Source organism: Alligator mississippiensis, chromosome 7 (genome assembly GCF_030867095.1).
Source record: "Alligator mississippiensis isolate rAllMis1 chromosome 7, rAllMis1, whole genome shotgun sequence".
NCBI classification, from domain to species: Eukaryota; Metazoa; Chordata; order Crocodylia; family Alligatoridae; genus Alligator; species Alligator mississippiensis.
This window is the reverse complement of record NC_081830.1, coordinates 89,777,264-89,798,519: the sequence shown is the minus strand read 5'-3', so window position 1 is coordinate 89,798,519 and position 21,256 is coordinate 89,777,264. Positions and strand designations below refer to the sequence as shown.

Genomic DNA, 21,256 nt, shown 5'->3' with positions numbered 1-21,256 from the left:
TCACATATGTGCATTGGCTCTTCTAGTACCACAGCTGATTGCCAGGAACAAGCATGGTTCACGTAAAGTGTGGTCACAAGCTTACCTGGACCATTTCCATACACTGCTCTTTGGTCCCGGCTGAGACGCACTGGATCTCTGGTTTCAAGTTCTTTTTCTTAAAGGCATCAGCCATTTTGCCACACTTCCAGATCTCCTCTGTGGACACAACACACCAACGCAGGCTCTCTGGCAACCCTACATTAAACATGAAAGCAAACACCTAGGATTAGAGCATGTGCATTCTGGGTTGGTTGGTTCATTTTTAGGGTGTAGGAATGTATGTACAGTGCCTACTACCACATTTCTGGGCACCTCAATTTGTTAAACATACACACTGTCTAGTACACAGCCGGTATCACGTGCAGTTCCCCAGGGACCGGTCCTGGGGCCGGTTTTGTTCAATGTCTTTATCAACGACCTGGAAGATGGGCTGGATGCACCCTCAGCAAGTCTGCAGATGACACCAAGCTGGGGGGAGTAGTAGATGTGCTGGAGGGTAGGGCCAAAAGAAATTACTTAGACAAATTGGAGGATTGGGCCAAAAGAAATCTCTTGTGGTTCAACAAGGGCAAGTGCAAAGTCCTGCACTTAGGAGGGAGCAATCCCCTGCACTGGTGCAGGCTGGGGCTGACTGTCTGGCAGCAGCTCTGCAAAAAAAGGACCTGCAGAAAAGGGCTGACAGTGGACAAAAAGGCTGAATAGGAGCCAGCAGTGTGCCCTTGTTGCCAAGAAGGCTAACGGCATCCTGGGCTGAATCGGTAGGAGCAAGAGTGTTGCCAGCAGATCGAAGGAAGTGATTCTTCCCCTCTATTCAGCACCGGGGAGGACACATCTGGAGTCCTGTGTCCAGTTTTGGGCCCCCACTACAGAAAGGATGTGGTCACATTGGAGAGAGTCCAGCAGAGAGCAACACAAATGGTTGTGGGGCTGGGAGACATGACTTGTGAGGAGAGGCTGGGGGAACTGGGCTGATTTGGTGTGGAGAAGAGAAGACCGAGGGGGATTGAATAGCAGCCTTCACCTCCCTGCAGGGCGGCTGCAAAGAAGATGGAGCTGAGCTGGTCTCAGTGGGGCAGATGACAGGACAAGGAGCAATGGGCTCAAGCTGCAGCAAGGGAAGTTGAGGTTGGATATTAGGAAAAACTACCTCACTATGAGGTTAGTAAAGCACTGGAACAGGTTACCCAGAGAGTGGTGGTATCTCCATCCTTGGAGGTGTTTAAGGCACGACTGGACAAAGCCTTGGCTGGGATGATGTAGTTGGGGATGGTCCTGTTTTGAGGAGGGGGTTGGACGAAATGACCTTCTGAGCCCCTCCTAACCCAAATCTTCTACGATTCTATGAACCAGTCCAGCAGCTTCTTACTTGTGATGGACTAAGCTATCGGGATTCTGGCTCCTGGAGGCATCTGTTAAGCCTGTGCCTTTGTTTAAATGTGTTCTGAGCATGTACAGATGCAAATTAAATGTTTGAAAACATGACCTGAATGTAACTAGGCCTGTCTAAATATGCAGAGGCCTGAAACAATGACTCGGGGTGGTGGGATCCATCATATTCTCTTAACTGTGTGCTCCTACCCCAAGACAGGTGAGGATATGGCATGGGGGAAGATCCATGGCAAGCCCACGATGAATAAATCCAGGGCTCCAAATTAGCTGAACGCATCTGTGGCTGCTTTAAACTGCCTGCGGAGCAGGCCATAGATTAAGAGAAGGAGATGGAAAGGGCTAACAGACAGGAGGCAGAGCACTGTTCTGGATGTCAAGGGGTGACTCCTGAAAAATGGGAGGAAAGCCCTGCATGGCTTTGGTGAGACAGCTTGTTCCTGGAGTGGGACGAGGCCTCCTAGGCAGGAAGCGTCCAAGCAATCCGCCTGGTAGAACGACACAGCCCAAGACAGCCAAACGCTGTGACCAATTTCACTCGGTCCGCACTCAAGGAAAGCTCCCATTGAAAAGTGACGACACCATCCCTCCGACACCCGTAGTCGCTCGCCTAAGGCAGCAGGATTTGGAGCCGTGCATTTCACAGGTTTCTGCAACACGTTATTTGACTGAAGGTGGGCATTCAGCATATTGAAACTCAGAAAATACTAGGTACTGAAGGGAAAGAAGGACACGGGAAGGGAAATTGCAGGTCAGTCTTTCCTGGTAACAGTTCCTATTTGCCAGACTAAAATCTGACCAGCCAGGCTTGTCTGCACCTCATGCAGTTTGCAGTGGAGCTCTGGTGACTCCAGACTCCAGCCTGAGGATTGTGAATGTGAGACTCAAAAGCTAAAATCCTTAATCTGGTGAAGGGAGAATGGAAAACCAGGAGCTAAAGCACCAAGGAGAAGGATGTGGAACAAAAACCGAGGTAGAATAGGGATCTCATCCTCGGTGCCTCACTGAAGGTGGCAGCATGATGACGACACAGTACTGTATCTGTGCTGCCCGCCAGGAGATCCATCTCTGCGTCAGACCTGGGAGTGGACTGTGATGAAACGGAGCATTAGCCTCTGCGACCTTGTCTCTGGATCTTTGTACTGAGCTCAGAATAAGCGCTCAGTTGCCTGTGCCCACCGCCTGGCATAGAAACACAGCCCGACTGGTTTGTTTGGGAGAAATAACTCAGCTTCTCCCACACTGCCGCAGCTGGAGCAGGGGAGCACGGTGCTTCATGGTCACTTCAGAGCATCCGTCTTCCCCCCTTCAGCAGGAGATCGGGCCCATGGTGCCCCAAGGATCTCAGGATGCAGACCTGAACTAAAACCAAGCAAAGGGGGCCTGTCTTGGTGCAGGGCACCAATACTCCCAGTTACGGAGGGAAATCCAAAGGCTCAACTTACTGCTGGGATCACAGCCCAAGCCCTGCATGGCATGTAGGTACTCCTCCCCTAGCCAAGCCTGGTAGGTCTGGTTGGTGATGGGAACCAGGGCCGTGGTGGAGTCCTTGAAGAGGAGGTTCTTCCCGCTGTAGGTCGCCGAGTCAAACATCTGAAAGCTGGAGCCTTCGCCACGGAACCTTTGCTGTGACATGAAGGAAAGAGAAAACACCCGTGAGGCAAGCACTGCTGTGTTCGAGTACCCTTCATCTCCGCACAGCCGAAGCCCTGGGGCTAAGGGGCAGCAGTCCTGCACAGGGGCTGGTAGCAGCCCCTTGCCCCGTGAAACGGCCGCGGGATAAGCCAAGTGCAAGGCAGAAGCTTTACACCCACAGGGCCCCTTGGTACCTGGGGGCAAAAGCTGCAGCATGCAGCTTTCCAGCTCCAGCACCATCCATTGGCCAAACCCATATCTGGACCTAACGTGTCCAGGTACCGAATGCCCTCTGCTCCCCCCGAGCAACAGGAGGCCAGTGTCTCCCAGGATCAGTCTGGGGGGGATGAAGCCAACCATAACAAACACCAGGGACAAGGACAGGACTCACCTGCCCCTGGTCGAGCATCTGGAAGACACGTGACCCATCAGTGTCAGGTCTGACAACGACAGCGTGAGCCGGCACACGGGCCAGGTGGCAGCTCCGCCATTCAGTGACCTCAGCTGTGCTGCCGTCACGGCAGAGGAGCTGGAAGTCACTGGAGCGGAGCTGCTGGGACCAGGAAGGCAGAGTCTGGCCTGAGATCAGACAGGACACACTTATGGAACGGCTGCAGATTTGGGTTGAGTTACTGACACATTTGTCACACCCCCTCCAGCCCCATCTGCCCTACCTGCCTGGTGCGGGGGGCTGGGAGGGGCCCGATCAATGGGCTGCGATTCGCAGCTGCCCTCCACCTGCTTTGCCACGAGAACAAAGTGAAGTAGGGAGAAGTCCCCAGGGAGTGAAGTCTCTGGAGTGGCTGAATGCTGCCTCGTCACCCTGACCCCGGCGGGGGGACGTGGCTGTGGGAAGGGCTGGAACTACTCAAGCTGCCAACACAGTCCTATGAGACTGCAGGCAGCTGGCCGTAAGCCAGAGCAGCACCAAGGACACCCTGAATGATGGCGAGGCAGGGACGCTGCGGCAGTGCCCAAGCAGTCCCACAATGCAGGGCCACAAGAGCAGCCTAGACTATCTGTTTCCCCCATCCCTCCCCCTGGACTTCTGCAGTGAACAGACGTAACAATGGATCCACATGCTGGCTGAGCAGCATTACATTTAGAGGCAGTCTGCACAAAGCGCTTTGAGTGTAGGGGAAGTTGCTTTGGTTAGGATTGCCCGCCCCGGACAAGTGGTTATACTCAAGTTGCTGAGGTTTCCAGGTTGCAAGGAGCCAAAGCCAATCTGTTTTCAAATTTTAAACACCCAGCAAAGCTCAGGTTTGCTCGGGTCCAGGACTTGAGTTCAGGTCAATCTCTGCTTCCGTGGGCTGTCAGAAACCCCACTGTGCTCCCTGCTGCAACCGCCAGCACACTCAAGGACGGTGTCTAAGCTCTCTCCTCCTCCTCGGGTTCTGGTGCTGCATCCCACACCACCATCCTCTCTACACAGACGCTGGTTCCTGGCATTGTCAAACTCTGGGCGACTCACCGTCCGTGTTTTCGGACACCGTGCTGTGCTTCACAAAGGCCACATCTCCCGCCCCTTCAGCCAGACACCTAGGATAAATATGACGGTGCTTACACACTTGTACAGGGCTACCCATCACCACAGGACACTGCTCAGTGATGAGCACAGGCCTGTAGAGTATGATGTGCCCCAAGACCATCACTAAGAGAAACTAAACCATGCACTGATGTGAGGATCAAGGCAAAGACCAATGGCTACTAGAATGGAGAGAAAAACTCTCCTATTATTTGTCCTAGCCCAGACCTGGAACAGCGTCCACCTGGGAGTGCAAGGAAGCCAAGGGCTCCCAATGGGATGCTTATGTGTCTGTACACCACTGCCGGGAGCTCGGGGAACAAACAGGAGGAACTGGTCCTCCTGCTAAACAAGAATGACTACGATCTCACAGGAATAACGGAGACCTGGTGGGACTCCACCTCTGACTGGGCCATAGGCATGGACGGCTATACTCTGTACAGGACAGATCATGCAGATAGAAGGGGTGGGGATGTAGCTCTATGTCAAGGAAAGTTACACCCCCCTGCAAGTCGACATCGGCACCCAGGGAGGGCGACTAGAGACCCTCTGGGTTAAAATACGAGGGGAACGTGGCACAGGGGACACAGTTTAGTAAGAGTCTACTACAGACCCCCTAACCAGGAACAAGAGCTCGACCAGGACTTCGCCAGGGAGCTGGCAAAGGCTGCACGCTCCCAGAGCATGGCTGTCACGGGAGACTTCAACTACCCAGACATCTCATGGGAAGAGCACTCGGCCAAATCCGAACGGTCGCAAAGCTTCCTCAGGTGCGTGGACGAGCTCTAGCTGACCCAAGAAGTCTGTGGACCAACAAGAGGTAAAGCGCTGCTGGACCTGGTACTGGCTGAAGGGGATGATGTAGTCAGCAACCTAAAGATCGAAGGGAAGCTGGGAGACAGTGACCAAGAGCTGATCCTTTTGCTATCCATCGCAAAGCTGGCAAGTCAGTCAGCAATGCAGAAGTCCTTGACTTCAGGAAAGCTGACCTTGATAAGCTTAGGAGGCTCCTTGTCAAGGCCCTAAGGGACCACAACTCGACAGGGAGAGGAGTCCAAGAGGAGTGGCTGCTCCTTAAGGGATCGATCCTGAAAGCACAAGGGATATCCATGCCATCTTTCAGGAAAGGTAGCAGAAGGGCACAGCAACCCCCTTGGCTCAGCAGGGAACTCGTAGACCTCCTACGCCAAAAAGGAGAGGCGTATAAAGGATGGAAGCCTGGAATCACCTCCAAGGAGGATGATCCTGCACTGGTCCGTACCTGCAGGGAGCAGACCAGGGAAGCCAAGGCTGCGACCAAACTCCACCTGGCTACACGTGTCCAGGACAATAAAAAGTCCTTTTTTAGGTATGTGGGGAGTCGGAAGAAAAGCAAAGGTAACATTGGACCCCTGCTAAACCAAATGGGACAACTGACAACCAACACCCAGGAAAAAGCTAACTAGCTTAATGGGTACTTCACATGGGGTTTTCATCAACTCCAAGGGACCGCCCTGCCTAGCAAGATGTGGGATGGCCAGGGTGAGGATGAATTTATACCCGGCAATGGTGTAGACCTTGTAAAGGGACACCTGGAGAGGCTGGACACCTTCAAGTCAGCGGGTCCCAACACATTGCACCCCAGAGTACTTAAGGAGCTCGCAGGAGTCACAGCCCAGCCACTGGCAAAGATACTCGAAAACTCCCGTCTTCAAGACAGGGAGGGAAGTAGATCCAGGGAGCTACAGACCAGTCAGCTTGACCTCAATCCCTGGAAAGATGCTAGAAAAAATCATCAAAGAAACCATCCTTGACCGGCTGGCTGAGGGACAGCCAGCACGGGTTTGTTGCAGGTAGGTCTTGCCTGACCAATCTCCTCTCCTCCTCGGACCAGGTGACATATCCCCTGGACAAGGGAGAAGAGATTGACATAAAAAATGTGGACTTTAAAAAAGCCTTTGATCTGGTGTCCCATGATCTCCTCTGGGAAGAATTGGCCAACTGTGGTCTCAGCTACATCCCAGTCCGATGGCTGGGGAAGTGGCTCCGAGGCTGGACTCAGAGAGCGGTGGTCGACGGAAGTGAATCATCGTGGCGCTCTGTGACCAGTGGTGTCCCCCAAGGGTCAATCCTTGGACCGGCTGTCTTTAATGTCTTTATCAACGATGTAGATACTGGTGTTAGAAGTGGACTGGCCAAGGTTGCCAATGACACCAAACTTCGGGGTAGAGTGTCCACACCTGCGGATAGGCTGGTGATCCAGGCTGGCTTGGATGGGTTGAAAAAGTGGGCAGGTACAAACCTGGTGACATTCAATATAGATAAATGCAAGGTACTCCACCTTGAGGGAAAAAACCCACAGCATGCTTATAAGCTCGGCAGTGCTACCCTTGCTAGCACCAAGGCCAAGAGAGACTTGGGGGTCACGAGCGATCACAAGATGAACATGAGCCACCAATGCGGTGTTGCAGCTGGTAAAGCAAACCAACTCTGGCTTGCATCCACAGATGTTTCTCAAGTAAATCTCAGGATGACACCCTCCCGCTGTACTCGGCCTTGGTGAGGTCGCAGCTGGAGTACTGCGTCCAGTTCTGGGCTCTACAATTCAAGACAGATGTGGAGAAGACTGAGAGTCCAGAGGAGAGCCATGCGCATGATCAGAGGAAAAGAGAAGAGGCCTTATGAAGACAGGCTGAGAGCCATGGGACTTCAGCCTGGAGAAGCGCAGGCTCAGGGGGACCTGGTGGCTGCCTCTCAGTACATCGGGGCGTGCATCAGGATCTGGGGGAACACCTGCTCACCAGAGCGCCCCAAGGGACGACAAGGACCAACCGTCACAAACTCCTCCAGGACCGTTTCAGGCTGGACATAAGGAAAACTTCTTTACTGCCCGAGCCCCCAAGGCCTGGAACGGGCTCCCTCCAGAGGCGGTGCAGGCACCTGCTCTGGACTCCTTTAAGAAATGTTTGGACACTTATCTTTCTGGGATCCTCTGACTCCAGCTGACTCCCTGCCCCTGGGGCGGGGGGGCTGGACTCAATGATCTCCTGAGGTCCCTTCCAGCCCGAATGTCTACGAAATCTGTGAGAGTTGTCAATGAGCTCCATGCAGTGCAAGACATAAATATCCAGAAACTCTCAGCTCTGGACAGTTTACAACCCGAGACAAACTAAAATCACAGGAGGAGGAGGAGGGGCCACTGTTTATAATAAAACAATACAGCTTTCTTCACTTACAGCATCTGGGAGGGCCTGGCCCTTGGAGCCGGGAGGGCTGGCTATTTACGGGGGCACGAATGCAGCTTGCGGGCAGCACAGGACAAGTAAAGGAAAACGGTGGTAGAGCTGCCAAGGCAAATCCGGGGGGAACAGAGGAAGGGATATGAAGAGCCCCAACCTGCCCTTGAAATATGAAGATTCAGATTTGCCAAACACTTGGCTCGGCAGGTGAACTGGAGGTAAGAAGTCACAGGGGCTGGCTCTTGCTCAGGACTCGGTTATGTCTGAGCAGATTGTCTGTCCATGTTATTCCCTGGCTCTCTGGCATGCTGTTAAGGTCGGTGGTGCTCAGACACCAGGCCGAAGGGCACAGACACTACAGGCGAAATGCTACCACCTACCTGAAGGCGCCACTGTAGTCGTAATAGGGCTCATCTGAATTTCTCTCACACTTGCTCTGCCCATCTCCTCTGCAGAGTTGGCAGAGGGATTTGGGGTAATTTGCAGCATTGGCCCCAGGCACACAGCTTGCATTGAAATATTCACTAACAGCTGCAGGTAAAATTGGGGGTGAGATGATTTTAGCAACAAAAACAAGCCCCCTGTCCCCACAATCACACTTGAACAAACCCTGAAGGTACCCTCCCTCCACTGTCCCATAAAACATTTAAAACTTATTACAAGCTTCTCCTTGCTTTCAGGAAACTAATCTGGAAATAGAGACCTGGGGCTGGACTCTGACCTGAGCTGCCCCAGGACAATTCCCAGTAAGACTGAACAGCAGGAGGCAAACCCAGCCGCCCTGCTCACCTCCTGCCCTGGTGAAAGCTCACTCCACTGAGGGGGGCCATGGTCTTGCCCAGGCGAGGGCCGCTGGGAGAGCAGGGCTCACGTGGGTCCTCGGAAGAGCAGGTTACAGGAGCTCTTACCTGTGGGGATATTGCATCCCATCACTGCCAGGCGGCCACTGTCGATGAGGTAGCCAACGGGCACGTTCCAGCCCACTGTCCTGTTGATGCCAGTGTGGCACGACCTTGCACCCTCCAAACTGTTGATAGTAATGAAGGAATCTTTTCTGGTAACGGCCACCGCGTAGTACGACGTGCCCATCTCTGCGCAGGGACAAAAGGGAATCAGGTAAAATAAACTAGCACGTCTGCTAGAGGGGGACACTGCACTACATTACAGCATAATGTGAGGCACTACTCAGCTGAGACACGCTGACATGACATGGGCAGTCCCCACCTCCATAAGCAAAGGGTGCAGAGCTCAGACCCTGGTGCGATTCCACTCCCCCGATGAATACAGACCACGGTTGTCTTTTCTTCTTTAAATACAACTGCCAGGAAAACGGACTGAGCTGATTTAAGTGGGGTTACTTGTTAAAAGGATTCCACAGTTAACTTTGTTTAAAAATGTCACTTCTGCTTTTAGCAGCAGACCCATGAGCACTGCCAGGATGTAGCCCTACTTCTCCCTGGCACGTTGTTAGCTTAGGTTCGCAGATCTGTAGCATGTAAAGGCAGAAGGGACCGTTCGGGTGCCACAGTCTTTCCGGACTTCAGGAAGGCCTTCGACACTGTCTCTCACCCCATCCTCATTAAAAAACTAGGGGACGCTGGCGTCGACACCTACACAGTGAGATGGGTCACTAACCGGCTGGAGGGCCGCACCCAGACAGTGGTGGTGGAGGGGTCATTTTTGACCTGGAGGGATGTGGGCAATGGGTCCCCCAGGGCTCGGTCCTTGGGCCCGCACTGTTCAACATCTTCATCAGCGACTTGGACGAGGGGGTGAAAAGCACCTTGTTCAAGTTCGCGGACGACACTAAGATGTGGGGAGAAGTGGGTACGCTGGAGGAGAGGGACAGGCTGCAATCGGACCTGGACAGGTTACTGGGGTGGGCCGATGAGAACAGGATGGGTTTCAACACTGACAAGTGCAAGGTGCTGCACCTGGCGAGGAGGAACCAGAGGCACACCTACAGGCTGGGGAACTCCCTTCTCGTCAGTGCAGAGGCAGAAAAGGATCTTGGAGTCATCACTGATGCCACAATGAACATGGGCTGACAGTGTGGGGACGCGGTCAGGAAGGCCGACTGCACCTTGTCGTGCATCCACAGATGCGTCTCGAGCAGGGCCAAGGAGGTGATCCTCCCCCTCTACGCGACACTGGTCCGGCCGCAGGTGGAGTACTGCATCCAGTTCTGGGCACCGCACTTCAGGAGGGATGTGGACAGCATGGAGAGGGTCCAGAGGAGGCCACCCACATGATTGGGGGCAGCAGGGCAGGCCCTGCGAGGAGAGGCGACGGGACCTGAACCTGTTCAGCCTCCACAAGAGAAGGCTGAGAGGGGATCTGGTGGCTGTTTACAAACTAGTCAGGGGAGACCAGCAGGCACTGGGGGGGTCCCTGTTCCCCCGAGCAATCCCAGGAGTTACAAGAAACAACGGACACAAGCTAGTGGAGGGTAGATTCAGACTAGACATCAGGAGGCGCTACTTCACTGTCAGGGCGGCTAGGACCTGGAACCAACTTCCAAGGGAAGTGGTGCTGGCTCCTGCCCTGGGGGGCTTCAGAAGGAGGCAGTGCTTGGGGCTCTTGGGGACAGACTCCACCGTCCGTACACACCTCAGCCCACTGATGGCCAGCACCATTCCCCCAGAGCCCAAGGCGGACCATGTGCTCCCTCAGCGGGAGCAGTGCTGTGCCCAGCAGGGTGGCTCACGTGGCAGAGCAGCAGGAGCCGACTCGCTGATTTGCGCGCGGTGCTCGGCATACCCGAGCGCCAGCTGCTGAACGCACGCTGCCTCTAGCCGGGCAGCACGAGGCATGGAGCCCGGCCCCCAGGAAATGCCACCCAAAGGGGCTGTGCTGTAGCAAGGCCTTTTGCGGGTACTTCTGTCTCAGGTAGGAGAGGGAAGAGCCAGCTTCCCCCGCCCACATCTACCTCTCCTGTCACACTCCCTGCTCCCTCCTGGGAGCCAGCCCAACCCCATCTTCCTGGCCAGGCCTGGCTCTGGTGATGGACAGCACACACCAAGGGGGCAGAAGGGCCGGAAGTCAGGAACCGAAGGGGGGCGTTGCTGCAGGTCCCGGGTGTCCGGCACCCTGAGCTGGCGGCCCAGCCTGAGCTAATCGCCTGCACAGCCACGCCTGCCTGAGGGCTCTGGCGACACGCTCTGCCCCCGCCAGGTAACCAGCTGGCTTCCTGCCGGCTGCTCCGAGCAGCGTCTCCCCGTTTGTTCCAGGCCAGGCCACAGTTTTGACCCTGGTCTGCTGCGACAAGCCTCTGGTCCCTGGGCCCTGACCCTGGCTTTGACTTTGTTCCTGGCCTCCCGTTTTGGATTTCCCTGTGAATCTGCTTCCTGACCCTGGATACCAACCAATGCTGTTAGACTTCAACCTGTGGATTATCCCTTAGACTTGGTAACTTGGCGTCCGCTTCCCAGCCCCCGAACCCGACCCTGACCCTGGCCTGTGCTGCGGACTCTGCCCCTGGGTTCTCCTTTGGATTTGGTAATGCGACTCCTGAACTGACCCAGGCCCGGACCCCTGCCTTCCCTTCCCTCCGGGGCTTGCTAGGCCAGACCACCTATAGCTCAGTCCTTGGCACCAAGAAGCTCCCTCCAGCAGCTGCCCATCCGCCCGCCTCTGAGGAACAAGGGGGCTAGGAAGGGTGGCAGGGCTTGTCTTCCTTTCAAGACCCTGCTCCCGCCTGGGTCTCACAGCTCACTATTTTTCCTTCCTCTCCAACCTACATAAGAGGCAACAGGTTATTTTAGGGGGAAAAAGGCTGATCCGGTTCATGAGCAAGGTTTCTGTGTGTGTAGTATCTGCACACTGAACTGCCTTCGCTTACCACCAGTGCAGCGCACAGTACCTGGGGCACGGCCTGGAAGCGCGGGAAGCACCCGAGAGCCTGCACTGGATGCAGCAGCGCAGTAACTCCTCTTCCCGGCACCTACCTTGGTCGTACACTTCTCCCACCACAGGTTTCAGGTTATATTCCTTTCCCGCTTGGTAGATGGAGCCACCATCCAGCATCACGGCGTCTGCCATGTTATTCTGTGAGAAAACAAGGCCAGAATTTGTCTCTTGTCATGGTTATTAGCATCCCTCCACAGCAGAGGACAGAGTCCCCCGCAGCCACGGCTGGTATCATCCTCGAGCTGCCAGGGTCCGTCCTTCTGGCCATCAGACTCCTGTGAACAACTGCGGATGGGGGTCGCGTGTCGCTGGCACCTTTTTGCCAGCTCTGCTCTTGCTCGAAACACGGCGGGGAAGGTGCCGCTGTGGTCGACCGGCGCCGGACTGTGGGAAGTTGGGGCTGACCACGGACGAGCCTCCAGCACCGCGATTGCAAGACCCGCTAGTGCGTACACGGCAGGGGAACCTCCGTTCTCAGAAACGGCCCCAGCCCTTGCCTCTCCCCCTCCCGCGTCGGCGTGTCTGTGTGGGGAGCCCTCTCGCCTGGGCCCGCTTTTAGCTTCCGTTCTTCTCTGGTCCAAATCTCAAAGGCAGCACAGAGTAGTTGTATTTTCAATTTCAGAAAGACATTTTTGTGGCAATGTTACTTTTTCAGATTGTGAAATATTGATAGCAAAGGAAAGTGTGGACTTTAAAAAGTATATATATGCTGGTACTGTTCTGCTAGCTTCCCAGTCAGCTAAGAAAGTCATCTCTCTCGTGGGAGATGGGGTTTTTTGGAGTAGTGGCATCTCTAAATTGTAGTGGGGCCCCTACCCCATTACTGAAGGAGAGAGCGAGAGCCATGGATCAGCTGGACGGCTCCAGCCTCCTGGACAAACCGGGAGCGGCAGACGGCTCTTGAATAAAACGGCTGTCCGCCCCAGGCGCAGCCAGCGGTCGAGAGGCCTGGGGCGGAAGCAGTGGGTCAGGCGACCCAGGGAGAGACATGTACAAGCCGAGGCAGGGGCTCGGTCCGGCCCTGCAGGAAGCTGCGCTCGGGGCAGCAGCGGGCCTGGCTGGGCAAGGAAGGACTCCAGGCTGCAGAGAAGCTGCAGGAGCTCCTGCACTGCCAGGCAGCCAAAGATAAATATTTTGGGGCTTTGCCACGGGGTGCCACGGCTTGCCAGGACAGACAACCTTTTGTTTGAGAGCAGATGCTCATATCTTTTTGTTTGCATCTGAACACCAGAGGACCGGCTGTGGCCGCAGGGGCAGAGGAAGCCAATGAGAAGGGTGCCAAGTTTAGTGCCGCTGTTAGTGGTAGGACCGTGGTGTTGGGCAGCAGACTGGGGGTACAAGCACAGAGCCCGTCAGGGTGAGACCGGGCGCCTGCAAGGGTAGGGCTGGAGCTGGGCCCTGGGAGCCTACGGTCCTGAGACTCGACCTCAGGCAGACGGACTGAGGCCAGGGGACCTTAGCCCAGACAAGCGCCTCAACCCAGACCCCCCTGCTTTCTAGGACAGCCTCCCAGCCAATCATCACACCAGGGCACGGCAGGAGAGAACTGGATCAGCACGATAAGGACGGGTTGTTTTTGAGCAGAGGCTGCTGTGCTCTTGGAGGCTTTGGCACTCTGACCCACCCCAAATGGGGGTACTGAAGATGACCGGGGAAGCCAGGGACTGGGAAGAGCCAAGGTCTCGACGTCAGAGGCTTGCCCTGTATGGCACCACGCTAGGGAGGGCTGCAGAGAGTCCTCTTGGGAGAGGGAGACCAAATAAGGCTGCTTCTTGGGTAGTGCAAGGCAACACTTCCCCTTCCCCCCGAAAAGGGGCAGACTGATCCACTCTGTGACAGAGACCCTGCATCATCCGTGTCACTGCATTTGTGAAGTGCCCACTCTGGGCCCATTCGGGACTCCAGCACCAAGGGGAGATCACTTCTTAGATGCTCATGGGCGGCTCTGCCAGCTGACAGCAACCAGGTTGTGCTTTAGCTGCAGCACAAGCACATGCATGGAACCGAGCCCAGATCACGTGGGAGCAGACCTTTGGCCGCTGACAACTCTGGTGCCTCCCCCGTGCCGGCCCTGCCTCAGGGAGCAGAGTCCAGTCTACCGCCGGCTCAGAGATCACAGGCAGCTCTATCTGGAGAAGAACAGCTGCAAGGGTTTCGTAGATCATTAGAAGAGGGGGAAAAACCGCTCAAGGACAGAGCTGCGCCCGAGGCATGACTGCGCTGATGGCTCTGCAGGGCTCGGCAAGGAGCCAGTCCAGGGTCAGGCACGGCCCACGGTTTTGCAGCTTTGTGCACCGGCTGGAGGACCTCGCAAGAAATGGCCACAGGCTCCCACAGTTCAGAAACGCCATTGCTGGCGTCCTGCCTGCCAGCTCAGCACTTCACACACACTGGCTTTGCAACTCCTCGCTGCGCTACACCCCGGACACCGGGACAGACTGACTAATGTTACAGCCTCAGGAGGTGCAGACTAGGCACAACCCGAAAAACACGGCCCAGAGACATCCGTGACCATTCCCACACCTCTCTGGCAGAGCCCTGCTCAGTTCGTTACAGGCCTGGGCCCTGCAGCAGCCGCGCTCCAGGAGGGGCCGCGTAACCGCTGCCGGGCAGATGCTCCGGCTCCGCTGCGCCCACGCTGACAAGTCACACCGTGACGATGACTGCAGCTCCCCACTTCTGCACCGCCAACCCCAACCATGTCCCTCCGCACCCCCTCAGACAAACTAAACTCCTAGCCTCTTGCAGAACGGCCCTGGACCCAGCCCTCCAACTCTCTGCCCTACATGCACCCCACAGCATCGCCCTGCCTTTGCGGCATCACTTATGACCAGCTACCAACCTGCCTTCCCTTGGCCCCTCCATACCGAACTCCCACCAGCACTCGCACAGCGGCTCTTCTGGCTCCTTGCAGCCCCCGGGAGCGCAGCTCGCCGAGTGCCCGCAGACCCTTCCCACTGGGCCAGGCTGAGCTGCTAAATCCAGGCCACCTCATAGCTCAGCTTTCCTTGCCCACGTCCTGCGTAGCCTGCCCCTCACGTCCCATCTGAGCCCTGGGCTGGGAGTGTGGAGGGGTGGGGGAAGGCCCTTGGAGGGCTGCGCAGCTCCCTGGCCCATGACAGAGGCGCCTCAGTGCTGCTGTCGGGCAATCAATAACTGACTCCGATATTCATTCCTGCACCCCAAGACCTAAATACCACCCGAGAACTGGTGTCTGCCTTACGCAGAATGAGTGAGAGGCTCTGTATGACCAGCAGTGCAAATCTGGAAATCCTTGTGCCTTTGCTTGCTAAACGCTCTTTAGGAGCAGAAACCACGTTCTCCTGGCACCAGGGCGAATGAATGCGTCAGTGGAGAGGCCCCAGGCAGGACATCCATGCGTCAGCTCCTGGCAGAGCTGCGAACGCTTCACTTTCACCCTCTAGCCTTTGATTCTTCCAGCCATTCATTTCCAATCAGCAACGAGTGAAGTATAGTTTAGGAGCTCTGAGGGATTTGAAGACATAAAACTACATAAAGAACGACACAGCAATTAAAAACACAGGTTTACGCACACGCGGCACCTTCATCTAATGAGCATGAAGCCTGCTGTGAACTACACGTGCCAGTTCTGAAACCGCACGCTCCTCATAGTGTGATACGTCAAAGCACCAGGTCGGGAATAGTCGGGTCCAAGACTGCCCTGTGCAGATGAACCCTTGCCACAGCTCTGCTATGGTGCTACTTTATTGCTGCTCCAGATAAGGAGAGGGGACGTGCGTCAGGGAGAACAACAGTTTCTGCGCAGCAATACCAATAACCTTCCAGAATCCCGATACCGGCTGTCCTGCACACGGGCGCGGCGGCATGCATGGTGGGTCACGGACAAAAGGGAATTATTGGAGCAGCGAGGTTTCCATTTATCCAACTGCCACCGTTGCTCTCAGAAAGGAACCTTTCCAAAGGGGCTCAACCTACCCTGGACTATTACCCCGCACCGTAGAGCTGCGGCTGTCAGAGCCGGCGTCCCTTTCCTTCCACCACCAGAAGTAGCTGCATTTACCTGCTTGGGGAAGTGCTTATTATTTCTATAAGACCATGTCCCAGGATACTTATTCCCATTGTATTCAGCCCAGCAGTGTGTTTGAGCATGCTGCAGAAAACTGGAGCGAGCTTTAGCAGCTTGCACCCTGGCATATTAGAATATTTAACAAACAGGTGTTAATTGGGGCTCACAAAGGGCAATGGAAGAACAGTCACCCTGGCACTACAGACAGGGTGGAGGGGACCGGCCCTGTCCTGTCCCAGGGCGCGCTGCGCGTCATTTCTTGGTGCTGCACAGGAGCGGCACGCCTCTACACGGAGCCCAGACTGCAGCCCAGCACGTCTGCCCGCCACGTGTTCTGCCAGGCACCGTCAGCACCGAGTCTGTCCTCCGCACTTCCGCGTTTAGGGCCCTGCATTGAACTGATGGCACTTCTGCATGTCTGGACGTAACGCAACGCTTCTCAAACGCTTTGTGCAGCATCTTGGGGTACTGCTGGTGGCTAATCTTGGGAAAGACTAGAAACTTTAAGAGCCATTTGGGAGCTCCTTAAAGAGCCACAGCAGGTGCTGGCTCCAGGAGGGTGGCACCCCCTGCTCTCAGCCTTACACAGCGCTGTCTGTGCTCCCACCGTGCATGGGTGGGCAGTGGGCCAGCGCTGCTGCATACCTTAGCTGAGCTGCGCTCAAGGCCTAGGTCCCTGTTCTGCCCATCCGTGCACCCTCTGGGGCCTTGCATCCACCCCCACCCCCCCCAATGTACCTACCACCCCTCCCTATCTCTACTCCAGACCCTCCTCTCCACTCCTCCAAGCTCCGGGGGGGCGTTATTCTAGGCTGCTGGTTTGTAAGGAGCGCAGGCGAGCGGCGCACCTGGCCTGGCAGCTCGGGGAGGTCGTGGCACCAGCTGGGACCAGCCCTGAGCAAGATCAGTCTTCCGCACTGAGCAAGCTGCCCTTATGAGAGCTGCACCGATAAAGACCTTTTGGGCGGATACCAAAGGCCAATCTGGACCGGCCGTATCAGCCAATACCGATCCGATTGCCGATATGCAGCCTGGCAGCTTGGAGAGCAGCATCCGCCCGGTCAGTCTGTTGTGGGGAAAGGGCAGGGCAGGGAAGGGGCGTAGGGGGGCACAGATCAAGGCCCCCGCGGTGAGGGAGGGAGTGGGGCAGAGCAGGCATTGCCCAGCCGGGGTGGGGCGAGGCAGCTCATCCGTGGGTGGGGGGAGGGAGGGGTCGGCTCCTACCACTGCGTGCACCCCCGGGGGAGGCATGGGGGACACATGCACCCTGGATCTGTGCTGGGAGCGAGGGCGGGCTGGGACTGGGGGCAGCGCTGAGCTCTTCCTGGCCGGGGGGGCAGGCTGCGCTCAGGGCAGGCAGTGGCGGCACTGGGAAGGAGGGCTTGGGGGAGGCTACAGCCACCCCAAAATTTGCCATAGCCCCCCCACAGCCTCCCGCCCATGCCAGTGCTGCCTGCCCCAAGAGCAGCCTGAGCCCAACCCCCACCCCGCCGCCAGGAAGAGCCTGGTGCCCCCCCCAGCCCCGGCCTGCAGCGGCAGCTTGCCCTCACCCCACATCCAGATGGGGGGCACGTCCCCCATGGCTCCCCCAGGGGTGCATGCTGCCCCACTCTGGCTGTGCAGTGCCTGCCCCCACCCCACTCCCTCCCTCCTCGTGGGGGCCCCGACCTGGCCCCCCATGCCCCTTCCCTCCCCCACAACAGACTTGACAGGCGCTGCTCTCCACGCTGCCAGGCTGCACCCCTGGCCGTGGCCTTGCTGGGGCTGTGCACACGCACGCGGCGTTTGTCAGCAACATAAACCCAAAATAGCTGATTGCTGATAATGTCAGTTTTCCTTGTATCGGTGCCGATACGATATGGACCCATGTATCAGTGCGCCTCCAGCCCTTGTGAAGAGGGCTCCCTGGGGCAGAGTACCGTAAGCGTCAACGCAGTCCCCATCCCAGGGCTTCCCCCCCCAGCTCCTTCCGAGGTGGGTCACAGACACGAGAGCAGAGGAGCTGCTCTGAAAGGTCTGAGGCTCCTGCTTTTGCTCTTTGTGACGGGGTCTGCCTGAGCAGAGAAGACAGTACTTAGTGGGAAACACTAAATGGGAACTCCCCCGTCACAGCAAGGAGACTAGAAAGGTGCAAGCACCTGGAAACAAGGAGGCCCCTACTTGGTTTTATCAGCTACTCAATGCACAGCCGTCTCCTTTGTCACTTGGGCAAATGATTTTTCCCTGCTCCCTGCTTTCCAAGGAGCCGGCCAAGGGTGAAACATCTTAGCACTCACCTTGATCAAGTAGGTGCAGTTGCTGGCCGAGCCACCCCTCACACAGGACAGACGGGGAAGGATGTTGGCCTCCGCGAAGGCTGAGTTCATGTCATTGCACTTGGCCATTTCCTCGACGGAGATGGTGCACCACCTGATGTGTGGCAGGCCGCAGGCTGTGCAAAACACCGAGAGAGGCTTTAGTATACGCTGTGCCTTTGTACCTGAGCCCACAGATCGATTATAAAAGAGCCAGACCGCGAACGTTCAGCAGCAAGTGGCCTCCCCGGAGAAATCCTGTGCAGGGACCGGATGCGCGCTGGCGCCAGGCCCTACGTCTTGTTAGCCTGAATGAAAGCCCAGCCCCAGGTGTTCAGAAAGGATGCTTATGGCATTACATGGCTGGAAAAGTTGCCTCCCAGGACACCCCTTTGTAAGAAGCCCTTCCCAAAGCCATCGAAAGATGTACCAACAAACGAACAGGCACAGGCACCTACGGCAGTTATCTGCCGAGTGATGAAAGACATTTTCTGTAAGCCAAAGAAGGACCTTGCCTTGGTCTCTAAGTGCATCTGCAAACAGACCATTGCTTGGGTAAACCAGCACTGCCATGTGCCAGGCAGCAAGCAGGCTGGCCCCCGCCTGCTCATTACACACACACACACGCACACACTCGTCTTGCACGAGCTGGTGCATGTCCCCCGCACAAATTCAGTGCCTGCTTCTACAGTGTGGTTTTTGAGAGTCCAAGTCCAGCTCCACTCTCAGACACTTGCAACTTGAGGCTGCTCATGTCGTGCTCCTCTCCCCCATCTGACTTAGCTTGTGCTCAGCTGAGATTTCTGTAGAGAGCAGCAGGAAGGAGAGCTGGACAGGAGCTCAGCGTGGGGGCCGCATCTAGTCCGACACCCTGGGCGGTGCAGCAACATCCCCGCACGAACCACTCCAGACAAAAGTCTCTCTTGCCTGCTTCTACATGTGCTCAGCTACGGATGTTCCCTAACCTCTCTAGGAGGCCTGCTCCAATGCTGCACCGGTGTCATGGCTAGAAAGTTCTTCCTACTATCCAACCTACGGTGATCCACGGCATCTATTTTTTCTGGCTTTGCAGGAAAGGGTGTGCTGCAAACACCCACCAGGACCTAGGGCAAGTCTTCCAGCTGGAAGCACTCTGGTGCTGTGACTCACAGCCTTGCAGAGCCCGTGAGCTTTACCCTCAGCCAAACAACACGAAGGAGCTGGATGCTTACTGCGGCACAACTCACAAGCAGCTCCACTGACATCAACATCCATCCAAATCAGACCCAAATATCATCTGCCAGTGTGACTTGAAACCAAGACCCTGGCACATGTTTCTTGGCCGCGGCTCAGGCCAGCCTGCACTATAGAGTCACACAGACCTCGTGGCATGAGCAGGTGTGTACCGTGTGCACAAAAATTCAGTGCCTGCTGAATTCAGGCTTTGCACCAGTGCCCCGGGCTAGTACAGTTCTCAGAGGCTAGAGACCCAGCAGAAGACACCAGGCGTCTCTGGCATCCCAGCACAGGAGGCTGGTGGGCGATCAGAAGCAGTGGTCAGTCTGTGGGTGAAGAGCACGTTCCCACCCTGCGTTCCCTTCCTTTTGATAGTAGTGACTATCCCGCAGATCAGGGGGTTGGGTTCCTTTCCTCTTAAATCCAACTCATTTACATTTTCACAACTCTGTCCATGCTCCACACGGCCCAGGGTCAGCGTGACTCTCCAATCCTCGCACTGCACCGAATGCTACGACAAGCGGCGCAGACAATAGCTGTATTGTGCACGGGGACGAGTCTTCTGTGTTAGTTTGGGAGATGAAAGATCAACGGCCCGTGCTGCTTGGCTCCGTTTCCTTCTAACGTATGTGATGAAATCGTATGAATCCACTCCTTTCTTCTTCGCTCAGCTACTAGGGCAGCGAGCGTAAGTTTGCCTCTTGCCAAACTGCTGCAAACAGCATTGCTTCCAGCACTGGCCAGGTGCCTGCCCTGAACAAAGGATCCCTTTCAGGATGATTACGAGCTAACCCATTTGGAGTGGGGCTAGAGATGGCCGGCGGTTAGCTGCCCTCCTGCAGCCGGCCAAGCACGTTAGAACAGCAAGCTAGTTTCTGACCCCACACTGATGCGGTGTCCTGGCTGCTTTGCACACACACATCTAGATGAGATGGTGGGAGATGGGAAGCCCCATTTGCACCATCTCAGGCTCTACTTCAGTAACTTCTTGCCCTCAGAATTACAAAGCCAATTCTTTTACCAGCGCAACAGCACTACAGCCCTGCGCAGTCGTGCTGGTATCGCGTTACAATTCAAGTGCGTGGAGCTAATATCTCTGGGGCTTTTATCAGAAGACGTCCCAAGGATTAGGACTGGACTATTTTACATGTGTGCCTGGTATCTTTCTTCATGAAGGTTTCTGGGACTTTTGGCAACAGCACCCGCGAAACGCACCACCCCGGGGCTGGGGAAAGCCAACACACCACAGTACAGGGCGGAGAGGAGACGACATCCAGGCAATCGCCCGCTCCTGCAGGAAGCGCCGCAGGAACCCGATGCCTACGCAGCACAAACAGGACCTCAGCGGCAGACGGCTGGGGATCTGGACTCATCAAGCAAAGCAGTCACTGCCAGGTTACAGCGAGAGCATTGTTCTTAACTCACCTCCTTTCCCTCACCACATCCCTCCCTTCTCCAGGAAAAAACAGTCCCAGGATGGTTTGCACCCCCGGAGGCTGTCTCCCACCACTGGCCAGCGAGACACGGCAGCACCAGACAGCAACAGGCACCTTGTGCTCGGCACCGGGGGGCACTTACCAGCACGAAGGACACCCAGAAAACAAAGCACCTGGAAGCTCCTCATGGTGCAGACGAGGCAGCTCAGCGAGCAGGGGCCAGGCCCGGTCTGCTCGTCCGCGGCGATCAGTAGCCTGAGGCCAGGGTTGCTCCGCTTAGTGGTCCCCAGTTGCCCCCACGCACTTCTGGGAGACGGCAGACGAAGGCTCCTGTTCAGCTCGCTGCAGTCCTGCAAAGAACTGAAGCTGGGAACGCAGCACACCTGGGACGGAGGCAGGGCCACGGCCACGGCCTCGGCAGCACCACCTGCTGGGGGAGAGCCGGGCCAGCACCGCCCCGGTGCCCGGGCAGTCGTGACACGCTCCTTGCAGGGTGTCTTTTTCTGAGTGCGGGAACTGCGAGAGCCCGGTGACTTCAAGGCAGC

General features: G+C 56.2%; 1 protein-coding gene across 1 annotated transcript in view; it reads right to left on the bottom strand.

Moving 5' to 3' along the window:
- LOC106737019 (melanotransferrin-like) overlaps positions 1–21,256 on the bottom strand; it is a 34,698-nt gene that overhangs the window by 12,928 nt on the left and 514 nt on the right. Inside the window, exons 2-10 of the mRNA XM_014595680.3 lie at positions 20,854–21,061; positions 18,043–18,197; positions 11,757–11,856; positions 8,718–8,900; positions 8,190–8,340; positions 4,538–4,605; positions 3,455–3,642; positions 2,874–3,054; positions 86–237 (exon numbers count right to left, since the gene is read on the bottom strand). Of these exons, the coding sequence (XP_014451166.1) occupies positions 86–237; positions 2,874–3,054; positions 3,455–3,642; positions 4,538–4,605; positions 8,190–8,340; positions 8,718–8,900; positions 11,757–11,856; positions 18,043–18,197; positions 20,854–20,899 (1,224 nt within the window). The 5' untranslated portion in view covers positions 20,900–21,061. The remainder of the gene's footprint in view (positions 1–85; positions 238–2,873; positions 3,055–3,454; positions 3,643–4,537; positions 4,606–8,189; positions 8,341–8,717; positions 8,901–11,756; positions 11,857–18,042; positions 18,198–20,853; positions 21,062–21,256) is intronic.